The sequence below is a fragment of the Lepidochelys kempii genome, chromosome 13 (genome assembly GCF_965140265.1).
Source record: "Lepidochelys kempii isolate rLepKem1 chromosome 13, rLepKem1.hap2, whole genome shotgun sequence".
NCBI classification, from domain to species: domain Eukaryota; kingdom Metazoa; phylum Chordata; order Testudines; family Cheloniidae; genus Lepidochelys; species Lepidochelys kempii.
Genome location: NC_133268.1, coordinates 25,741,519 through 25,761,670, shown reverse-complemented (window position 1 = coordinate 25,761,670; position 20,152 = coordinate 25,741,519). Strand labels below are relative to the sequence as shown.

The following is a 20,152-nucleotide window of genomic DNA, read 5'->3' as shown; positions in this document are numbered from 1 at the left end:
TGGGCTGGCTGGGGACGTGGAGTGAAGTGCAGACGTGGTTGTCTGGCTCACTGCCCCCCAAAATGGACCCGGCTGAGAGGTCCTGTTCTCTGTACCTACAAGCTCTGTTTTAGACCATGTTCCTGTCATCTAATAAACCTCTGTTTTACTGGCTGGCTGAGAGTCACATCTGACTGAGAAGTTGGGGTGCAGGACCCTCTGGCTTCCCCAGGACCCGGCCTGGGCGGACTCGCTGTGGGAAGCGCACGGAGGGGAAGAAGATGCTAAATGCTCCGAGGTCAGACCCAGGAAGGTGGAAGCCGTGTGAGCTTTTTGCCCTGAAGACAGTCTGTCCACAAAGAGGAGACTTCACCAGGGTCCTGACTGGCTTCGTAGGGAGCAGTTCCAGAGCATTGCCCAGGGACTCCGTGACACCCTTCCACAACTGTTGTGATTTGACTCAGGTTGATTGACAGCTTCTTAGGATCATGACAGCTTTATGATCCATTGCCAAAGGCAGAGTTACAAGAACAAACGTGCTTTTCAGTCAAATGGGCAGGGGACTAAGACAATTTATTGGGAGATTTCAGTTTCAAGTTGGTGTTGCTTTCATTCTAGGTTCAAGTCACTGCTTAATCCTTTAGATTTATAGCCAAAATGTCTATTATGTTTTGTCATGTGTGGTGCCTAAACAATTCCTCTTTATGAGTCATAATTTATCTTCTGATGTACAATACAAAAAGTTCACAGTTGGAAAACTGCTGCTTTCCACTAGTCAAGACACTATGGGAGGGATTTTCCTTTGTGCGAGCTAGCAGCCAAGGGCAAGGGTTGTAAAAGCCCCTTAGGCGCCCAGAAATGAATTCCCCCAGCTCCCCCAGAACAGGCAGGACACAGGACAGCTAAGGCCCAGCTGGCAAGCCTTACTTAAAGGAACTTTTCCTTCTGCTGCACCTGGCCTGCACCTTCTGTGCTGCATTTCCAGTGGGTGCAGCACAGAACCTCAGCCAACAGCTTAGCAACTCTGCAATTTGCTTTAAGGCCCCAATACCAACAGGTGTGTTGTAGACATCTGTGCTCACAGATCAGGTAGTTAGGTGTCTGTGTGGCTGCATACGAAACTGCAATTATTTGCAGGGGCAAACTGCAGTCATAAAAAGGGAGACCAACAATATTGGCAACCCCAAGCACTCAAAAAACATGACTCAAGCCCCCAAAATCAGGAGATTGGCTTAAAAACCATGACATTTTAAAAATAATAAACATTGGTTCTTTTTATTTGTGCTCTGGGTTTGGTGGTCTTGGGGTGCACTCGGGTCACATTTTCAGGCTTTTCTCCACAAGTATGAGGGCTAGAATTTATTTTTAAAAAATGACAGCTGAGGTTCTCAAATGATCACATGACTTCAGAACCTGGGCTCTAAGGAAAAATAAACCCACACCAAATATTGCTAGACTCACAATAAAATTGCCAGAGTTGGTACCACTGGAACAAATTAAGGCCCCTTTAAAAATCAGGCCCCCAAAGTCTTTGCATTGCCACCAATATTAGAATAGCTGTGTTTTAAAGGTAAACTGCAAAGCCTTAAAAAAGGTTTTTGAAAATCACCCACTGTTGTGTTCACTGAGTTACTTCTCTGACTATAGCTGCACTTTGAATATTGTCTATTTACATCAGCTTATTTTACTCCAAATACCTGTTACGTCTCTGGTTACTGCTTCCTCCTCAGTTCAAGGCACTGAGTCTGGATGCAAATCTCACTTACACCCTGCCTTAAAAGCCAAATGCTTCAGACCTTGCTCAAGACTTATACAGGTCTTAAATAGTAAGGAGGACCCTTTGCAAGGTGGTGAATTCCATCCTGTACGGGTATCTATCTACACCAGTGGTTCTCCAACTTTTGTACTGGTGACCCCTTTCACATAGCAAGCCTCTGAGTGCGACCCCCCCCTTATAAATTAATAACACTTTTTAATATATTTAACACTATTATAAATGCTGGAGGCAAAGCAGGGTTTGGGATGGAGGCTGACAGCTTGTGACCCCCCATGTAATAACCTTGTGACCCCCTCAGGGGTCCCGACCCCCACTTTGAGAACCCCTGGTCAACACAGTGCTCACTAAAACTCCCGAAGTCCTATCCAGCAGGCACTGGGCTCACTGTAAACCTGGGAAGGATTGAATGGCATAGGCTTTCCTCTTGACTTCCAAATCCCAGTCACAAACATGAAGCACACAGGCTATTATACCGCCATCTGCTAAGAGTCCTCTGTTAAAGTCAATAACTAAGTGGCTCGTCACACTGATCTAACAATGAGGAAATAGACAGGACTGTCCTCAGCTGTGGCAATGACTGCATACAGGAAATAAATGGCAATATAGCTGCTCCTTTGCAAGGAGTTTTGTTCAAGCAAAAGGGGCTCAGATAATCAAGAGACTCAGTAGCTGCATGTGTCTGGTACAACGTCAAAGCCCAGATTTAAATCTTAGCAGGCTGTTTTCCCATAAACGCCAGCAGGAGTTACCTATGTAAATTCTCTGCACAATCTTTAGGCAAATAAAGCCTTTTTACATCAACACAGAAAACTTAGCCAAGTGGTTAGCCCAGTCTTACCTCTGCTATCCAATGGAGGGTATTTTCCCTGGTTACCTGGCTTGTGATATTAAAGCCCTCCAGGATATTTAGAGCTGTGATCAGTGCAGGACCCGCATGTGGAGGTGGAGGGCTGAGAACAAGGTGACCTGTCAAGGTGAGAGGAGAGGAATACAGTTACTCACATTAGAAGCTACTTTGTCAAGGTTTTATAGGACTGTTCTATCTTTAACACTTTACTGTGAGCTGTCATCCAAGGAAAGGAAAACAATAATTTCAAATGTAGGAAGGTAATTATAGGAGATTTGAAAAAGATTTCTTAAAAGACAGGTGTCCCAGGGTAGCTGGTCCCTGTGAGTAGACCAGGCCCAGCTCCCCTGTGTCAGAGCAGGTGAGCCCAACTGAGACAGGGGACAGAGCTACACCTGTGCTCTAAAGGCCAGTCAGAGGGTAGGAAGAGGAGAAGCAACTGGGGCAGATTGTGCCCGGGGGAGAGGAATCACAGAGGAGTGGCGCTAACTCTGGTGGTGGGTTCCTGGGGAGGTAGCCTTGGGGCTGGTATTCCAGAAAGGAAACTGAGCTAGCAGAATGAGAGGCAGGGGGCTACAGAGTGATCACTTGGCCACCAGGGAGTACTTGGGTAGCAGCCACCCTATTCCAATAGGATAATGACACATTTTTCTCCTTTTTGATGGATAAAGACGACCTGGAAGGATTTTTTCCTGCTTGTTTCTTATATCAGACATTCAAATCTTGTCTATGTTATGGGGTGAGGTTGTGAAAGACACTCTGGGTGACTCCTGAACCTGTAGGTTTATGCCCTCACAGACCCAAGGAAGTAAAAGACAACTGAGTGTGAGGGAAGGGATTTGTATTCATTTTGTTTAAAACTCTTTGAGTCAGGTTGCCAGTTGCTGCAAACCAATGTAACCCCATGGACTCCAATGAAGATACACTGATCTATACTAGCTGAGAATCTGGCCCTTTACCTTTTGTTTGTTTTTGTTAAGAAACCTGTGTCTCAAATGCCCGAATGAGCAGAAAAAGAAGAAAGGGTCATTTGTTAAAGATTCAACACCCTTCCTCTGCAATTAAAGGATGAGGAAGTTAAGGGATGTGTGGCCCCTCCAAGAAAGACCGCCAGCAAAACAGAATGACCAGATTTCACAGTTCTGTTATTTTTACAATAAATGAAAAACAGGAAAAAATATTATTCTTCAGGCCTTCTCTATCCACCATAAAGAGGCTCAAAAGGGCATAACCCTGTGTTTTTCCCCTTTGCAGACCACCTTTAAGGGCCATTTGCAAGCTATACAAAATTCATGGGCTATGACATGGCCTGGCTTACATCAGGATACGATATGGCATCAACACGTGGTCAAGTTGCGGCTCTGTGTGATGACGTTACATCAAAATGTCATCACTTGCTTTCACAAGTCCCAAAGCTATCTGAGGGCTTGCTAATATTTCACAAGCAAAGATCAGAGTATACGGGCTTGTTCTGTCCAGGAAAACATGAACCTATGTCAAATGCTGGAAGCATCCTTAACTTACCGAGATGCATCACAGTCACTAGTTTGCAGCAGGAAGGTGACTGGGACAGTCTTAATGCCCTAGGTGGATCTGTACCCTGCGGACACAAGCCTGTAGTTTGACGGGGGTTACAGCTCAGCGGGCTTTGCTGCCTCACACTCATTTCTCCTCTAGTTTGGGGGACAGTTCAGATTTATAGTTGCTAATTGATGCTACCACTTGCCATAGGATGTAGCAGCCTGTGCATCGGAGAGGCAGGGCTGTCAGGACACTTTACCTTGATACACCGTGTGGACTGGATTCTCCACTAGGGCGTTGTAGTTACTGAAGTCTTCTTCTAACAGAACTCCCCCATAGTTGTGGACCTGAACAAAAGGGCAAGGCAAAGCAAACCAAAGCAGCCGAGTCAATGAGTTATTGCAGTCAGCCTGCCACCCCAGCAAACAACATTGTCTTCCGACTTTGGTTAAACACCAGTTCACCTCTTATTATGATTTTTGGCTGTGGTGTTCAGAGCCTAAGGGAGTTAGGAGCCCATTGAATTTCAATGGGATCTGAGTGCCTAACTGCCTTAGGTTTCCTTTGAAAATCCCATCCTTTATGACTAAAAACCTCTGTGGTCCCTCCCCCTATGCCCCAGTGTCAACACATTGAGAAGTTCTGTAGCCCAGCCCCCATAGCATGCCCATGTGATGGACACTATGAAACAGCTCTGCATCTCTCTCTATGGCATGACGGGGTGACAGGCACTGCTACAGCTCTGCAGACTTCCATGGGGTGACCCAAGGGATGAATCTGCCCCATTGCCTTTAGTATTCCTTCTCACGTTTTCTGGAGCATGCACTTTTCTTACTCATTCTTCAAAAGAGACCTTTCCCCCAGGTTCCTTGCAGCATAAGAGAGTTCTCTCTCCTTTCATCCTTGGTTCTTTTCCTGTTTATTTCCCAGTCTCCTCTTCTCTATAGCAATGCCAGTGAAAGAGGAACATCTGGCTCCTTTTGTTTTTAACTCCTCCTACCGATTGCTTGTTGCATATATCACTTAGACAAAGCTATTCCATGGAGTAATGAGGCCTGCATCTCAGCCCTGGAGCCCGTTAGATACCTCTGCAGTAACATTATTATAATGAGGATACTTGGCTCTTCTCTAGTGCTTTTCATCTGCGGATCTCAAAGTGCTTGACAAATATTAATGAATTATGCCTCAGAACTACTGCAGAGACAGGCATGACCTGAAATGTTCAGCTCTGGTTCTGCTTGGAAGTGTCTGGATGTGGGGTTTTGGTTCTGGGAAGAAAATGCAATTTTTTTAAACAGTGAAGGTGATCGGAACAGATTGTCAAGGTGAGGAAGGCTGGTCCAGTGGTTAGGGCACTAGGACTTGGGAAACCCGGATTCAATTCCCTGCTCTGCCACAGACTTCCTGTGTGACCTGGGCCAAGTCACTTAGCTTCTCTGAACTTCAATCCCACATCTGTAAAATGGAGATAATAGCACTGCCCTACCCCCTTGGCGTGGTGTGAAGCTAAATAGATTAAATATTGTGAGGTGCACGGATAATACTGCCATGGAGGCCATGTCAATGTGATACTCTGCGCCCCATAGTCACCATGGTGGTATAATTATTATGTTTGTACAAAATATGCCTTGTGAGATATCATTTTAAAAGTTTCAATCTGTTGAACATTAACATCCTGTTAAATTGTAAGTGCTCTCATTGCATAGGAAGTTATGACGTTTGGCTCTGTATGTGCCACTGAAACATGTTGTGAGGTTGGGAACACCCATGAGCAGCCTTTCAGTTACAACAATAAAAAGGCCAAACAATGTGAATGGCCCATTGAGGAGAACACAAACACTTACAAGGATTACCCCCCGGAACTGTGTACAATGGAAACCTCTCAGAGATAGCACAGAGCCAAATGGAGACTGTTTGACTCATATCTCAGCAAAAGATCTTTCCAGCAAGCTGGAGAAACATATAAAAGGGGGAAGTGACATCATCACTTGGCCTTACTCGCCCTGCAACCCAACACCTGAAAACACCTGAGGAACAAAGACTGAACTGGGGGAATAAGAGTCCCAGGCGGGACAGAAGAATTCCTGTCTGTGTATGCAAAAGCTATAATCTGCTTATATAGCTAACAGGGTGAGACACTGCTTGATTCAAATCCTATCTACTTTATAAAGCTTGGATTATGTTTTTGTTTATTTCTTAGGTAATCTGCTTTGATCTGTACATTCACTACTTATAATAACTTAAAATCTATCTTTCTGTAGTTAATAAATCTGTTTTATATTTTATCTACAACAGTGTGATTTGCTTGAAGTGCTTAAGGGAATCTGCTCAGGAACAAAAACTGGTGCTTTGTCCTCTCTACTTTGAGGGAGGGGCAGACTGGGTAATAAACTTATACTGGTCAGGCTTTTGACCAGGGCAAGACAGTACAGCTCTGGGGTCCCAGGCTGTGGAGCTGGGGGAGAAGCCTTCATAGAAGTGCAGCTGGGTGTGCCCCTGCCCGTGTAAAGGTTTGTGTAAATGCAGGACCGGAAGCAGTCTGCAGCTTGTCACAGCATCACAGTGAGTAAGGGAGCCCAGGCTGGTATGCCAGAGGGTTCCACGGTACCCCAGTTCCAGGTTGTACCTCAGGGAAATCCATCACAGTCAGTACAAAAGACAGAAAGGCAAGAGATGTGATGGATGCTCCATCACTTGGCATCTTTGACTCAAGACCAGATGCCTTTCTTGAAGATATGCTCTAGTTCAAGTACAAATTTTTGGGCTCAAGAGGGCTTACCGACAGGGAAGGGAGGGACAGCTCCCTTCACTACAGGAGTGATTGTATGAAATTCCATGACCTGTGTTTTACAGAAGGTCAGAGCAGATGAATCTGGCCTTAAAGTCTGAGTGCGTGTACTCACAAAAACCCTCGGTCTTTTCCAACGACACACACCAACTCCCTTCACTTACATCAGTATAAATGAGAGTAACTCCACTGAAGTCAATGGAGTGACACCACCGTAGGATGCGGTCCGAGACTCAGGCCCATGGCTGCTCTAGCTAGTGCTTTGGTTCTCCACCCCAAAAATCAGACTAAGCAGACTGTGCAGTTCTGGGATCTGGTTTTTCATAATGAAGCACTCAACGTAGCGAGAGGATGCCGTCTCAGGTGGAGCCACTAACAGATGAAGCACAGGAGCAGGAGAGTTAATGCTTTCCCATGCGGGGCATGTTCACCTAGAGCACAAATAGCCAGAAGGGCACGTGCAAGTCAGGGTTTGCACTCACATGCAGCGCTGCATGTATAAGCATCATCTCGTCTGCCCAAGAGGTGCAAATTCCCACCTGCGCTTGCCCCCTTTGAAAATGCGGTCCATAGTTTTAATCCCCACTCCCTGCACAAAGCAAGAGATACATCCCAAAAGATAAAGGCCCTAATTCAACTGTGTTACACTCCAGTAGCGCCACTGAAATCACTTGGCCACTGATTCGCACCAGCTGAGGTTCTAGCCCAGTGGAATTACATCAGCATAAAACTGAGTACAGCAGCTGCTCATCAGGCAAAAGGAGTGTGAATGATATGCAAAGGGGAGCAGGCATCTGATAAACAAACAGAGGTCATATCCAGTTCCCAGAACAACACTCTTCCCACCTGTGCCTTTCTGCATTAGGAGGGGAAAAAGGGATCCAGTGTCTTGCAGATTTACCCGACTGCACATCTTAAATGTTGTTTGTTCAATCAGAACAACAAACCACATTAAGCTTATCTGTGCACTCAGCACTTTGCTCTTCTGTGCAGAGTAGGCTTTAACTAGGAGCTTAACTCTATTGCCTGGCATATTTTTCTGTGCTCCCAATCCTTTGCTTTACTCCTGTTTACAGAGCTCCCTTTCTTTGCCTGGCAGCCACTTCTTTGCACTTCCGCAGCAGCACAGTGTTGTGGGGAGGGGGGGTAACAAAACAGGGATTAGCACAGCATAGAGATGTGAGCTGTTCCCCCTTCTTGCGGATATAGAGAAAGGCCCAAGAACTTGTTGCAAGTTCTATGTGATTACTCTACAAACAGCAGCTTTTCACACTCAGGCCATGGCATTTTGGGAGCACTTGCAAAATGAATGTAACCCTGGGAAGGAATAACTTTCAGGGTCATATGGATAGGATCACCACTCTCCAGTGAAATCTGGAAGTGCAGCTTTTGTGCGTGTGCTTTATTCTTTAGCGCTTATTTTAACACGGATGACAAAAGATAACAAAAAATAGCAAAGATAAGAAAGCTATCTAAGCTGGAGTAGAGAGTCAATATCAGATTTTAAAACAAGATAGGTAAGATCAAGCATCTTCATTACTAAAGGCAAAGAGTAAAATATAACAAACAATCTTTGATGGGTTAAATAGATTTGCTATATTGCGAAACAATGGTTATTTTGCAATTCAGCCCCAGTCTGGAGTTCTATGTAAAGAAAGATCATATGTTAATCTCCAGAATTATTCCTTTTCGGGAAAAGGAAGAGGAAGAAAAAGACCTAAGAAAAGCCCAATAACTAAGTAAAAGAAGATAGGAGAGGAATGATAGGACAGAGAGGAGAGGGGGGAAAGGGAGAGAAGGAGGGGATACATTGGAACTATGATCTCAGGGAGCACTACAAAACACAAGGACAGGTTTCAGAGTAACAGCCGTGTTAGTCTCTATCCACAAAAAAAACAAGAGTACTTGTGGCATGGCAACTTCCACCTTCTCTGTATGTGTATATATATATATATATATATATATCTTCTTACTATATGTTCCATTCTATGCATCTGATGAAGTGGGCTGTAGCCCACGAAAGCCCATGCTCTAATAAATTTGTTAGTCTCTAAGGTGCCACAAGTACTCCTGTTCTTTTTACAAAACACAAGGTTACCTGATGGGTACGGCTACGATTTAGTCAGATATTTTTAGTAAAAGTCATGGACAGGTCATGGGCAATAAACAAAAATTCACAGCCCTGACTTATCCATGACTTATACTATACCCCTGACTAAATCTTGGCCAGGGTGGGGGGGGCGGGTGCTGCTGCCTGGGGGCATGCGGAGGACACTACTGAGAGAGGTGCCCTGGGGGGCTGCTGCTGTGGGAAGGGCTGGGAGGCCGCTGCTGGGGTGGGTGCTAGGGTGGTCCCCAGGGCCAGCCGCACTGGCCACTACTAGGGTGGGTCACTGGGGCCAGCTGCCCAGGGCTGTCCAAGCAGCAGCCAGTGTACATGGCCCCGGAACCAGCTGCTTGGGCGGCCCTGGGGTCAGCCACACTGGCTGCTGCAGAAGTCACGTCGGTCACAGAAAGTCACGGAACCGTGACTTCCGCAACCTCCGTGACAGACACGGAGCCCTGCTGACGGGCAATTTAATTGATTATTCTGATACTTCCAGAAATGGGGACCCTACATCCATACACTTATCTTGCTTGTGTCTACGGCAAACCGTTATTGGTTCCATTGCCGCCAGGCTCCCCAAGTCAGAGTACCGTTCTGCGATAGGTGGGTGCACTTAGGACTTCCACCAGGTGGAGTTAAACATTTGGCTCTGATCAGAGCTCTATGCAGCCCACATTTTTTTCCAAGGATTTGAGGTTCCAAGATGGATTGGTTAGGCCTAGGATGGTATGGCCAGCCTGCATTTCCACTGGGGTGGAGAGAAAGGCATTTCCCTATTTACCTCAGTCCAGAAAAGACGGATCACAGGGCAATCCCATAATATGTGGTGTAAGTTAGCACTGAAGTGCACCAATTTTAAACATGAAGTCACTTAGAAACTGGAACTTTTCATCTTTGTTCCTTTTCTTCAGACCTCCCTTCCCACTGTGGCACTGCCAAACCAGAGGGGGCAACAGAGAACTTTCTGAACATGGTAGCCTCCTTACAGCACGTAGAACGCAGCTCAGAGCAGTCCAAGATGGTGGCTGAATAACTGAATGAGTCATTGAGGACAGGCTCTGAGACCACAGGCTATCCTGACCACTTGTTTGTGTATCAGACTGGCAAATAATAATACATGCTGCTTCCCTAGTGCTGTTCGTTGAGAATCCCAAAGCATTAGTTAAACATCACAACAGCCCTGATTACCATCCCCCTTTTACAGATGGAGAAACTGAGGCACAGAGCGATTAAGCCCCATATTTTCAAGACAGCCCCCTAATTTTGGTTGTGCAACGTTAGACCCTCTGGTCTGATTTCCAGAGGTGCTAAGCATTTATACATCCCATTGATCTCAGCTGGGGATGCAGGTGTCCGAGGTAGGTCAGGCCGTATATATATATAAAGTTAGGGGCACCTAAAATTAGAGGCCACTTTTGAAAGTTGGTGCCTAAGTGACTTGCGCAGGGTCACACAGTGAGGCAATGGCAAGGCCAGGAGAAAACCCAGAATTCCTGACTCATAGTTCAGTGTTCTAACCAAAAGGTAAGGCTCCCTTCTTTATAAATCAAGCCTGTATTTTTAGGACTCCTGGAATCTCCGGTCTTTAGAAGTTACTAACATATCAAAACTAACGCAGAGCAGCTGAGTAATGAATTGAGAGTGTGGCCAAAGGCCTGGGTAGCACGGGCACTTCTCTGAGCAGTAACTTACAGAAAACCACATCAGTGGTCCCCAGGGAAAATTTGGCTACATTAACTGTGGTTGTGACTCTGATTCAGATGCTTTGAAAAGGTTCAGGGAATGGCGTCTTCATGGGTGAGGACTTTCACCTCAAGGTCCCCAGTTCACATAAAGCTGTTACTGACTGAAAATCATTACCATCCGATAGCTTTTTGGTGTGCAAAGAGTTAGTAGCCCCATTTAGTGGCCAAATGGAGGACTGTTCTCTAAGGCTTTCCAGCACTTTTCCTAGGACCTAAATTTCCTCCAAAACTTTAACCATTCAATCCTTACAGACTAGTCCTATCAAATGTAATAGGGATTAATGGGGTTCTACAGACATGATTGTAAAAACGTATAAAATTTAAGAGAATTAGATCCTTTCTTGTGTTTCTCTGGGACATTTCAATAAAGGAAAGAGTAGATTTCATTTTCATAGGTGATGGTGCTGCTTCATTGGTCACTTATCCTGGTTTAAGTAGGATTTGCTCCACTGAAATCAAGGGAGTTACACACAGGAGGGAGAAAAACTGAGCGCCAAATTTTTATTTTTAATCACTCAAGTCAAAACTAGCTACTGCTCACCCTCCGCATGCATCCACATTTAAAACAAGGAACAGCTAGTGGCACCATTATCTGTGCTAGGTTGCACTAACTATGCAATAATCCATGTGCAGGTAAGTACAGACATAGCTCACCTCAGAAATGATCTCCTGGGTCAGGTTTCCACCATAGAAGGCCGAGGCCCCTTCTGAGCCAACCAGATCCAAAATGGTGGCTAGATCAAGTCGCCTCACAAACATTCCAGGCAACAAAGCCTGGCCGTCTGGAAGGAAAGTCTCTCTGAATTTGTCAGAGTAGTTCAGCTCCTTCAGTTCAGTGATAGCTCTGGCTGTAGCAAGAAAGGTAACAGCAGTATTACAGGATGAAACCACCTAGGACATTCAGATCATCCCCAGAGACCAGCTGAAGAAGATGGCCGCCAATGATGCATCTGCAGCCTGTATAGTTCTGCTCGCTGGTTTGTTAAGAGGGCGGGGGGGGGTGCGCGCGTGCATGCATGAACGTGAGTGGGATTCCCATCCATTGCCCTCTTTGAAAAGTGACAGATAGTCATGGATCATGAGGGCAATAGGACCATCATGTGACCAGTCGACAGTAGAAGATGGGTTGTCTTGTGGCTATAGTGTGAGATTTGGATTAGGGGTCAGGATTGCATTGCTGGATCTGCCATGGATTTGCTGTGTGTCTTTGGGAAAGACACACCGGTCTGCATTTTTTGTGCACGCTTCAGTGCACATCCTGCAATTTCCCACATTGCGCGCGGAGAGTGTTTGAGGCATGAACATAAAGGCAAGCGTAAGTGTGCAAGTCCCCCGCCTGGAGTTGGTCTAGTAGAGCCACACGCACTGTGCCTGGCACTAGAAGGTCTAATTTGCTTCTTGCTCTCCTAGCCTGGCCTGTTGCACCTTGACCTCCATCCACTAAGACAGAGGTGGCCAAACTACTGCCCGCGGGCCACATCCGGCCCACAGGACCATCCTGCCAGGCCCTTGAGCGCCCCGCTGGGGAGGCTAGCCCCCGGCCCCTCCCCTGCTGCCCCCCCTCCCCCACAGCTAAGCCGCCATGCAGGCAGCGCTCTGGGCGGCGGGGCTGCGCGCTCCTGCAGGGCAGCGCAGCAGCATGTCTGGCTCCGGCCGGGCGGCACGGCTGCCAGACATGCCGCTCTGAGTGGCATGGTAAGGGGGCCGGGGGCGGTGGATCCTGGGGGGCAGTCAGGGGGCAGTTGGATGGAGTGGAGGTTCTGGGGGGGGCAGTCAGGGGATGGGGAATGGGGGGGGGGTTGGAAAGGCGTAGGAGTCCCGGGGGGCCTGTTAGGGGGTGGACGTGTGGATAGGGGGCAGGGCAGTCAGGGGACAAGGAGCAGGGGGGGTTGGATAGGGGCAGGGAGTCCTGGGAGGGGGAGGTCAGGGGACAAGGAGCAGGGGGGCTGGATGAGTGTGGGGTTCTGAGGGGGGCAGTCAGGGGGCGGGAAGTGGGAGGGGGCAGATACGGGAGTGGAGGCCAGGCTGTTTGGGGAGGCACAGCCTTCCCTACCCGGCCCTCCATACACAGTTTTGCAACCGCAATGTGGCCCTCGGTCCAAAAAGTTTGCCCACCCCTGTACTAAGAACTCTACTGCTAGAGGCACCATAGGAATGCCCAGTATAAGTGCAGTCCCTGCCTGCTACCAATGCTCATAAGAACGGCCATACTGGATCAGACCAATGGTCCTTCTAGCCCAGTGTCTTGTCTTCTGCCAGTGGCCAATACCAGATGCTTCAGAAGGGAATGAACAGGACAGGTAATCATTGAGTGATCCATCCCATCATCCATGCCCAGCTTCTGGTAAATAGAGGCTAGCGACATGTCAAAGCATGGTGTTGCATCTCCGCCCATCCTGGCCAATAGCCATTGGTGGACCTATCCTCCATGAACTTGTCCAGTTCTTTTTGGAGCCCAGTTATAGTCTTGGCCTTCACAACATCCCGTCAATGAGATCCACAGGTTGACTGTGTGTTTGTTGTGTGAAGTAGTATTTCCTTCAGTTTGTTTTAAACCTGCTGCCTATTAATTTCATTGGGTGACCCCTACTTCTTGGGTTATGTGAAGGAGTAAATAACACTTCCTGATTCATTTTCTTCACACCACTCAAGACTGTATAGACCTCTAGCATATCCCCGCTTCGTCGTCTCTCTTCCAAGCTGAAAAGTCCCAGTCTTTTTAATCTCTCCTCAGATCGAAGTTGTTCCATAACCCTAATCATGCTCTATTCCAGCAGGTCAGCTTTCTTTGGGTATGTCTACACTGCAGCTACAAACCTGTGGCTGGCGCGTGTTCACTGACTCAGACTCATGGAGCTCCGGCTGCAGGGCTGTTTAATTGCAGTGGAGACATTCGGACTCTAGGACCCTGCGAGGTGGGAGGGTCCCAGAGCTCAGGCTACAGCCTGAGCCCAAAGATCTACACTGCAATTAAACGGCCCCACAGCCTGAGCCCCACAAGTCCAAGCCAGCTGGCACGGGCCAGCCGTGGATGTCTAATTGCAGTGTAGACAGACCCTTTTTGACACAGTCTGGCCACCTGCAGCCTCCCCAGGAGAGGGGCCCTGTTCTAGTGAACGTGCCAGTGTAAAGTGAATCAGGACTCCAGCTTCAGTTCAGGAGAAGTCTAATGCTAGCCTAGGAGCGTCCACACTGAAAAGTTATGGGAAAGATGTGTTTGAACATTAGGGTGAGAGGTGCCTCAGTAACAAGACAGATTAGATCAGACAGATACATGGATTTGCATTACACCCGCCTGCACTAACAATGGGAGAACTCCCAGAGACTCCAATAGTGCAGGATCTGACTCCATGTTTCCAACACACTATTTCTAACTAGAGATCAGCCCAAACCAAAGAGTCCACCTCGGAAAGATCCACTCTGGATCTTTCATTCTCTGCTGTTCGGGTCTAGCTTGATTTCTAACCCTGACACAGTGCATTTCCCTGTCTGAAGAGCAGTAAATTTCTGGAAGTTAACCCCCATTCACATTCCAAACACATAAATGCAGTCCCCTTCTTCCTTAACATATGCAGGAGGAAAAACTTCCTGGCATACATCACATAGGACCCTTTTGCTGCGTTAAGGCGCTCACCCAAGTCATGCGTGACATTGAATCCATCCTGAGCAATATTTGCAGTAAGGCCCAACAGTTCTGACCATGGGAGTCTGGCGAAGAGAAAACACAAAGAGAAATCTGCATTTGAAATGGAGCATAGTAAAAGCAGAGCTGTCTTCAGGGGACTAGCACTGGGGCTAGGACAGGGGTACAGTCAGAATATGTTTTGTTGGAAGTCTCTTTGTTGCAGCCAGAGAACAGAACTGAGACACTGCACCCCTCGGTAGCCTTGGGAAGTCACTTAACACCTCCCCTCCATGCTCCATCTATAAAATGGAGGTAATACTATTGATCTACTATACAGGGGTGGATGCGAGGATTAATTGAGTAGAGCTGATCAGAAAACACAATGCTTTCCATGAACATTTTTGAACAAAGTGGGGAAACAATTTCATTTGAAAATTTTTGCAGAATTTTTTGAGAAAATGAAAATCAGAAAAAAAACAGTTTTTGAAAAGTTACATTTTTTTCATTTTATACTCAGTTCCTCGGTTCTTTTTCCCCTGCAAATGGCAAAGAGAAATGGATGGATCCCAAACTTTTCAATTTTCATTTCTTTGTCAAAAACCCAGAAAATGTCAACCAAAATGAAATGTTTTGTTTTGGCCAAACATTCTTTTGTGGGGGGGAAACAAAATCAATCTGTTCTATTAGTTAATTAGACTTTTATCTGAGTTTGTGGTCTGGTTTTCACAGGGCTCAAGTGCCCTTAGCTGCCACTGAATTCAATGAGAGTTGAAGTGCTCGGGTCATCTGAAAACTGGGCCACAGACATGCGACTGCAGAAGACACATCTGTGATAACTGCACATGCAAATCAGTCCTGTGATTGCATGTGTGAAATTCTGAAAACCCCAGCCAGTGTTTGTAAAGTGCACTAGGGACAAAAAGTGCTATAAAAGTGCTGCACTTCAAAGGGAGAGACCTGGTAAACAACATGTTCCAAAGAAAAGTGAATCAATAGCCTATCCAAGAACATCAAGAGAGTCCTGTGCCATGGTGAGCTGGGGCAGAGCTTACAGGGCCCTGCCAACAGCAAGATCTTTGGCCATGGAACCCACACGAGAGCTGAATCCGCCACTGACTGGAGATTACAGCATGAGCAGCTGACGAGCTGGAATAAGTGGGTGTTTTATCCTGCAACACCTTTCAGTAGAGTGCACTCTGTGCAGAGCTAAACCATATGAAATATTCTTACCTCCCATGTAACTGATGTGCCTTGTGCATCCCTTGTATCATGCCTGGCACCCCCACCAGGAGACCCGGCTGGACAAAAGAAAGCACAGAAAGGAAGAGTCAAATCGCCCTAAGGACACCATCTCCAATTACCATAACGGAGAGGCCATCGCTCATCACACAGAGGGGTCCCAGCATATTTTCCATACAAAGTGAAAGACGCTAAAGATGCCAGAAATTTAGATACAAGGCTTGGTGACAACACAGTTAAGGAGTAAAAGCCTTTGGGAACAAAGTGGGGCAACTTCATTCCTGATGTAACCCCAATGAAGCCAATGGGATGAACTCAGTCCCATGACATGTAGCCTTTGCTATTTATCTGTCTATCATTTTGAATATTTCTAAAAGTATGTCAACATGGGAGCAAAAAAAAAATCCCAGAGCAGTGAGTCACAGAGCCTGGGTCTACAGCCTCTGGCTCACGATGCTTGTGCTATGGTGCTAAAAATAGCCATGTAGACATTCACGCTCAGGCTGGAGCTCAGGCTCTGAAACCCAAACCCCTCCTTGGGCTTCAGAGCCCAGGCCCATATGTCTACATGGCTATTCTCAACTCCATAGTGTGAGTCCAAATCTGTAGACCCAGGCTCTGAGACTCTCTACCACCTGGGTTTTTGCCATGTAGACATACCCTCAGGCTCCTATCTCCTTTGTATCTCACTTTCTGAAGTAGACTGTTCTTACTTAATTTCCCTTATCCCCAAGAATGGCTCAGTTTACTCATTTCCAGTCAGACTTGCTGGCTCAAGGGATTTCTACGTTACACATGAAATATTTCCCCTCTAGGCCATCAGGGCTAATCTGGACTGGCTCAATAATGGAAAGACGGTCGTCATCACATAAGTGTTCTGTGGCCTGTGTAGATCAAGTGAGTGAGTCTCCATTCAGCTCCTAGTGGACAAAAACATAGAGCTCTTTGTGGGCAGTTACAAAAACCAACATCAGAACTGCCAAACCCTCCCTTGCTGTTGGCAGGCTCAGGAGAGCGGGCCATGGAGACCCAACTCCCCTCTCAGCCCTGGAACAAACGGCTCCAGAGTCGGACTGAGGAGCAGTGTGGGGGTGAGGATGCTTGACCTGTGTTTGTACCTGTTCTATGAAGAGGGGATTTGATACGCCAGCACCTTTCAACAGGGCTAAATTCCCCTCTGAGTAACAGGCATCCCACCGCTCGCTGCACATACATTATTGCTGGGAATCGGGGTTAGTGGGGAATAGAAGGAGAAGACATGGGAACATTAGCAAGGAAGCCCCACGAAAGAAAATATAAAGGTTCTCTGGCCCACCTTCAGCTCCCAGGCCTTCTGAAGGCCTTCCTCCTGGATCCCAAAGGGGGCTGTCTCTCGGAAGTCAATCACCTGACTCTTGTTCTTCCGGATGTCGTGGACCAGCATCACTCCCCCGCTGCAAAGAGAGAGCGCCTTGGGCATACAGAGCACCTTGCTGTCCACTGGACTCCCCGAGCACTTACTAATGCAGCCCTGAGCCTGTACCCCACCCGTACCACCAAATGCCCTCTGTGGGTACATGAGGAGAGCACAGAGATCTGGGGTTTGGTGCCACTGAGCTTGTACAAATGGCATCCTCTTACTCAGCTGTTCAACTCTTCTGCTCCCTGCACACTGGGTCCTATCTGCTGACTTCATGGGTGCACACAAGCATTTACTCCTGGCAGGCAGGCACAGCCCTCACAGCCAGGGGAGAGTGACTTGGAGGCTGTTCGGTTCTGTGCAACTTCACCTAACCTGTTAGCTGATGCCAGTGACAGAATCTTTATCACCGGTGATGATATAAGAGGCGGAAAGAGCTCAATCTGCATTTCAGATCCCGATCTCTGATCTCGGATTTGTAAACTGAGTACATTTGATCTACAGGTGAGCACAAGCTAAAATCCTGGAGAGGGGGTGTATTTGAAATCTAAAGCAAGGCCCACATTTTGCAAACGGCCCTATTTTTATAGTGGGCCAGAGCAAAACACTGGCTCCAAACACATCAGCTCAGACATGGGGGTGTACGAAATCCAGATCTAAAAGGTACTTCATGAGCCTATTTCTAACTTGTTCTGGAATCCTTATTAACTCTGATAATGACTGGTTGTTTGTTAAGCATCACCGTTATCAGCTCTGCACAACACACGCAAACCACAATTATTTGTCACTCTTAATTATTTACAGAACAGGGAAAATCCCAATGTCCTTGGCAGATGCCCACAGGGAAAAGCAGGGTTTGGTGTGAAGGCCTGGACTGGGATTCACGAGACCTCAGTTGACTTCCCAGCTCTGTCACAGACTTCCTGTGCGATCTTGGCTGAGACCCCAGATCTGTGTCTCAGTGCCCTCTCTGTAAAACAGAGAGGGCAGCACTTCCTTTCTCCCGTTCTCTGCCTGTCTTCTCTGTTTCAATGGTAAGCTCTTTGGGGCAGGGACTGTCTCTCCTATGTGTGTGCATAGATCCTAGCACACTGGGGCCCGCTCCTTGGCTTCTATGGCTATACAAACAACAATGCAACTCCACTTTGCGATGGAGTTATTACAGGAACTTGTTCAGCTATGGGTTTTACCAGGTTCCTTTAATACAACCTTCCCTTTACACCAATATAGCAACTCTGTGTGTCCTAACTGTTTATATGACCCAATAGAAATCAGTTTCATCCGAGAAATGACTTATTTATAATCTCTACCATACTCGAGCTCCAGAATAAACATTTAGATCAAGAATGGGCTTGTGTCATCCTAGGAAATTATGCTTCTGTGTGTACAATGTGGCCTGTTCTGCTGCAGCTGAGATCACAGGAATCATTTTACATTTAGTGACCCAAGTACTCAGAGGGCCACATGTCATAATGGGCACAATCTACCATGCATTAGAAACCATTACAATACATCTAAAAGTTTAACAAATAAAACCTGGTGTGTGGGGTGGGGGGGAAATCAGGAAGAAAGGTGTGAGATATTAGAGAGGAAGGTGATGAACACAGGACCAGCAGCACTGAAACTAAAAACACCTTCGGAATCCAAAATGTTGAAGGTTTTTTTTGAAAGTGAGATTATTCATTACTGCTCATAGATTCAAAGACCAGCCTAGTCTGACTTCCTCCACAACACAGACCATAGATTTCACCAAGTGATTCCTGCATTGATCCCTAAAGCTTCTGGTTGGACTAGTGCATATTTTAGAAAGGCAACTAATTTTGATTGAAAGACTGCAAGTGATGGGGAATCCACATCCCATGGTACATTGTTCCATTTGCTAATTATTTGTGCATGTCAGTTTAAAATTTAGTTGTTCACTTGATGCTTTAATCCCCAATTAGAACACTGGAACTCTGTGCCTTGGAAGTCTTGGGTAAATTGCACATTTCCTAAATCCATTCCCAAGTAGTCCATCCATTTGTGGTTTGTTTTGTTTTGTTTTTTAATCCTAAACAGAGATTTAGTAACAGGCTTTGGGATCAAACCGGGGTTTCCACTTACAACAAAAGATTCTCAAATCCGAGTTGATGAGACATTATCAGGTGACAGCATTTATGTAACATTCCCTGGGACTTCCTGGTGTCCTGGCGAGTGGAAGGTTCAAGTCTCACTTGCATAACATCTTTCGAAACGGACATCAAAGGGAGGCAGCAGCTCCAGACAGTAGGCTAGACTCAGGGGTACGGGGGTCACATGGAGTCCAAGATGGTGCAGTTGGCACTTTCCTCCAGCCCCCTCACTCTGCACATTCCTCCAGTTTAGATCTCCTTACATTCACTTTGCCCCACCATGAGTTGAGGGAACCCCCATACAGTACATGCTGCTGCTGCTGCTGTTGTAACAGGGCCATGATTTACAGGTGTAACAAATCTTATTCAGTTCTCCAAAAACACCAGGACAGATCCACTCAGCATACCTGGGGTTGGGGATTAGGGAGCATTCCACCACCTTTTAACCTCTGCCGATCCTGGAGGCCAGATCCACCCCTACACATGCTAGAGCAGGCTCAGGGCTGCTCTAGCTTGTGCTTGCTGGAATAACCTTCTGGGGACCCTTCAACTGGTCCTGGATCACCAGAATGCAGCACTCTCCAGCCATGCCTCTCTCCTGCCACTGGCCCACCTTAGTAATGCAAAGCTGCCAGAAGGATGGGAGAAAGGATCTGGTCTACCACTGTCACAATGATTTGGTAGCCACCCTTGCCTCCCTACCAGCAGCCAGCATGACAGTTTAGACTAAGGACTAGATTGCATCTGTAAAGCCACTAACTGTGTTGGGGGGCGGGGGTGCAATGGCAAACCTCCGCAGCAGGAGATCCTAGAAGCAGCATGCATGACTCAGGGGAGCATGTGTCAGATTGGCTCCCAAAAACTCTCCCCACACTCCCCCGGCTCTGCTGGCTGCTGCAGAGGGGGTAAGGCCATAGCCCTCTCCCTTTGGGGAGGCTAATATCACCATCAGCACTAGCCTTGAGCAGTCCTTTTGCGCAGGAAGAGCAAGCAGGGAGGGATAGCTCCGTGGTT

The 20,152-nt window shown here is 47.0% G+C and overlaps 1 protein-coding gene across 4 annotated transcripts in view; it reads right to left on the bottom strand.

The window, feature by feature from the left end:
• GGT7 (gamma-glutamyltransferase 7) overlaps positions 1-20,152 on the bottom strand; it is a 49,948-nt gene that overhangs the window by 16,091 nt on the left and 13,705 nt on the right. For all 4 annotated transcript variants that reach the window (XM_073309852.1, XM_073309854.1, XM_073309853.1 and 1 more), the window contains exons 4-9: positions 16,944-17,061; positions 15,620-15,687; positions 14,399-14,472; positions 11,419-11,612; positions 4,384-4,471; positions 2,595-2,722 (exon numbers count right to left, since the gene is read on the bottom strand). In XM_073309852.1, the coding sequence (XP_073165953.1) occupies positions 2,595-2,722; positions 4,384-4,471; positions 11,419-11,612; positions 14,399-14,472; positions 15,620-15,687; positions 16,944-17,061 (670 nt within the window). The remainder of the gene's footprint in view (positions 1-2,594; positions 2,723-4,383; positions 4,472-11,418; positions 11,613-14,398; positions 14,473-15,619; positions 15,688-16,943; positions 17,062-20,152) is intronic.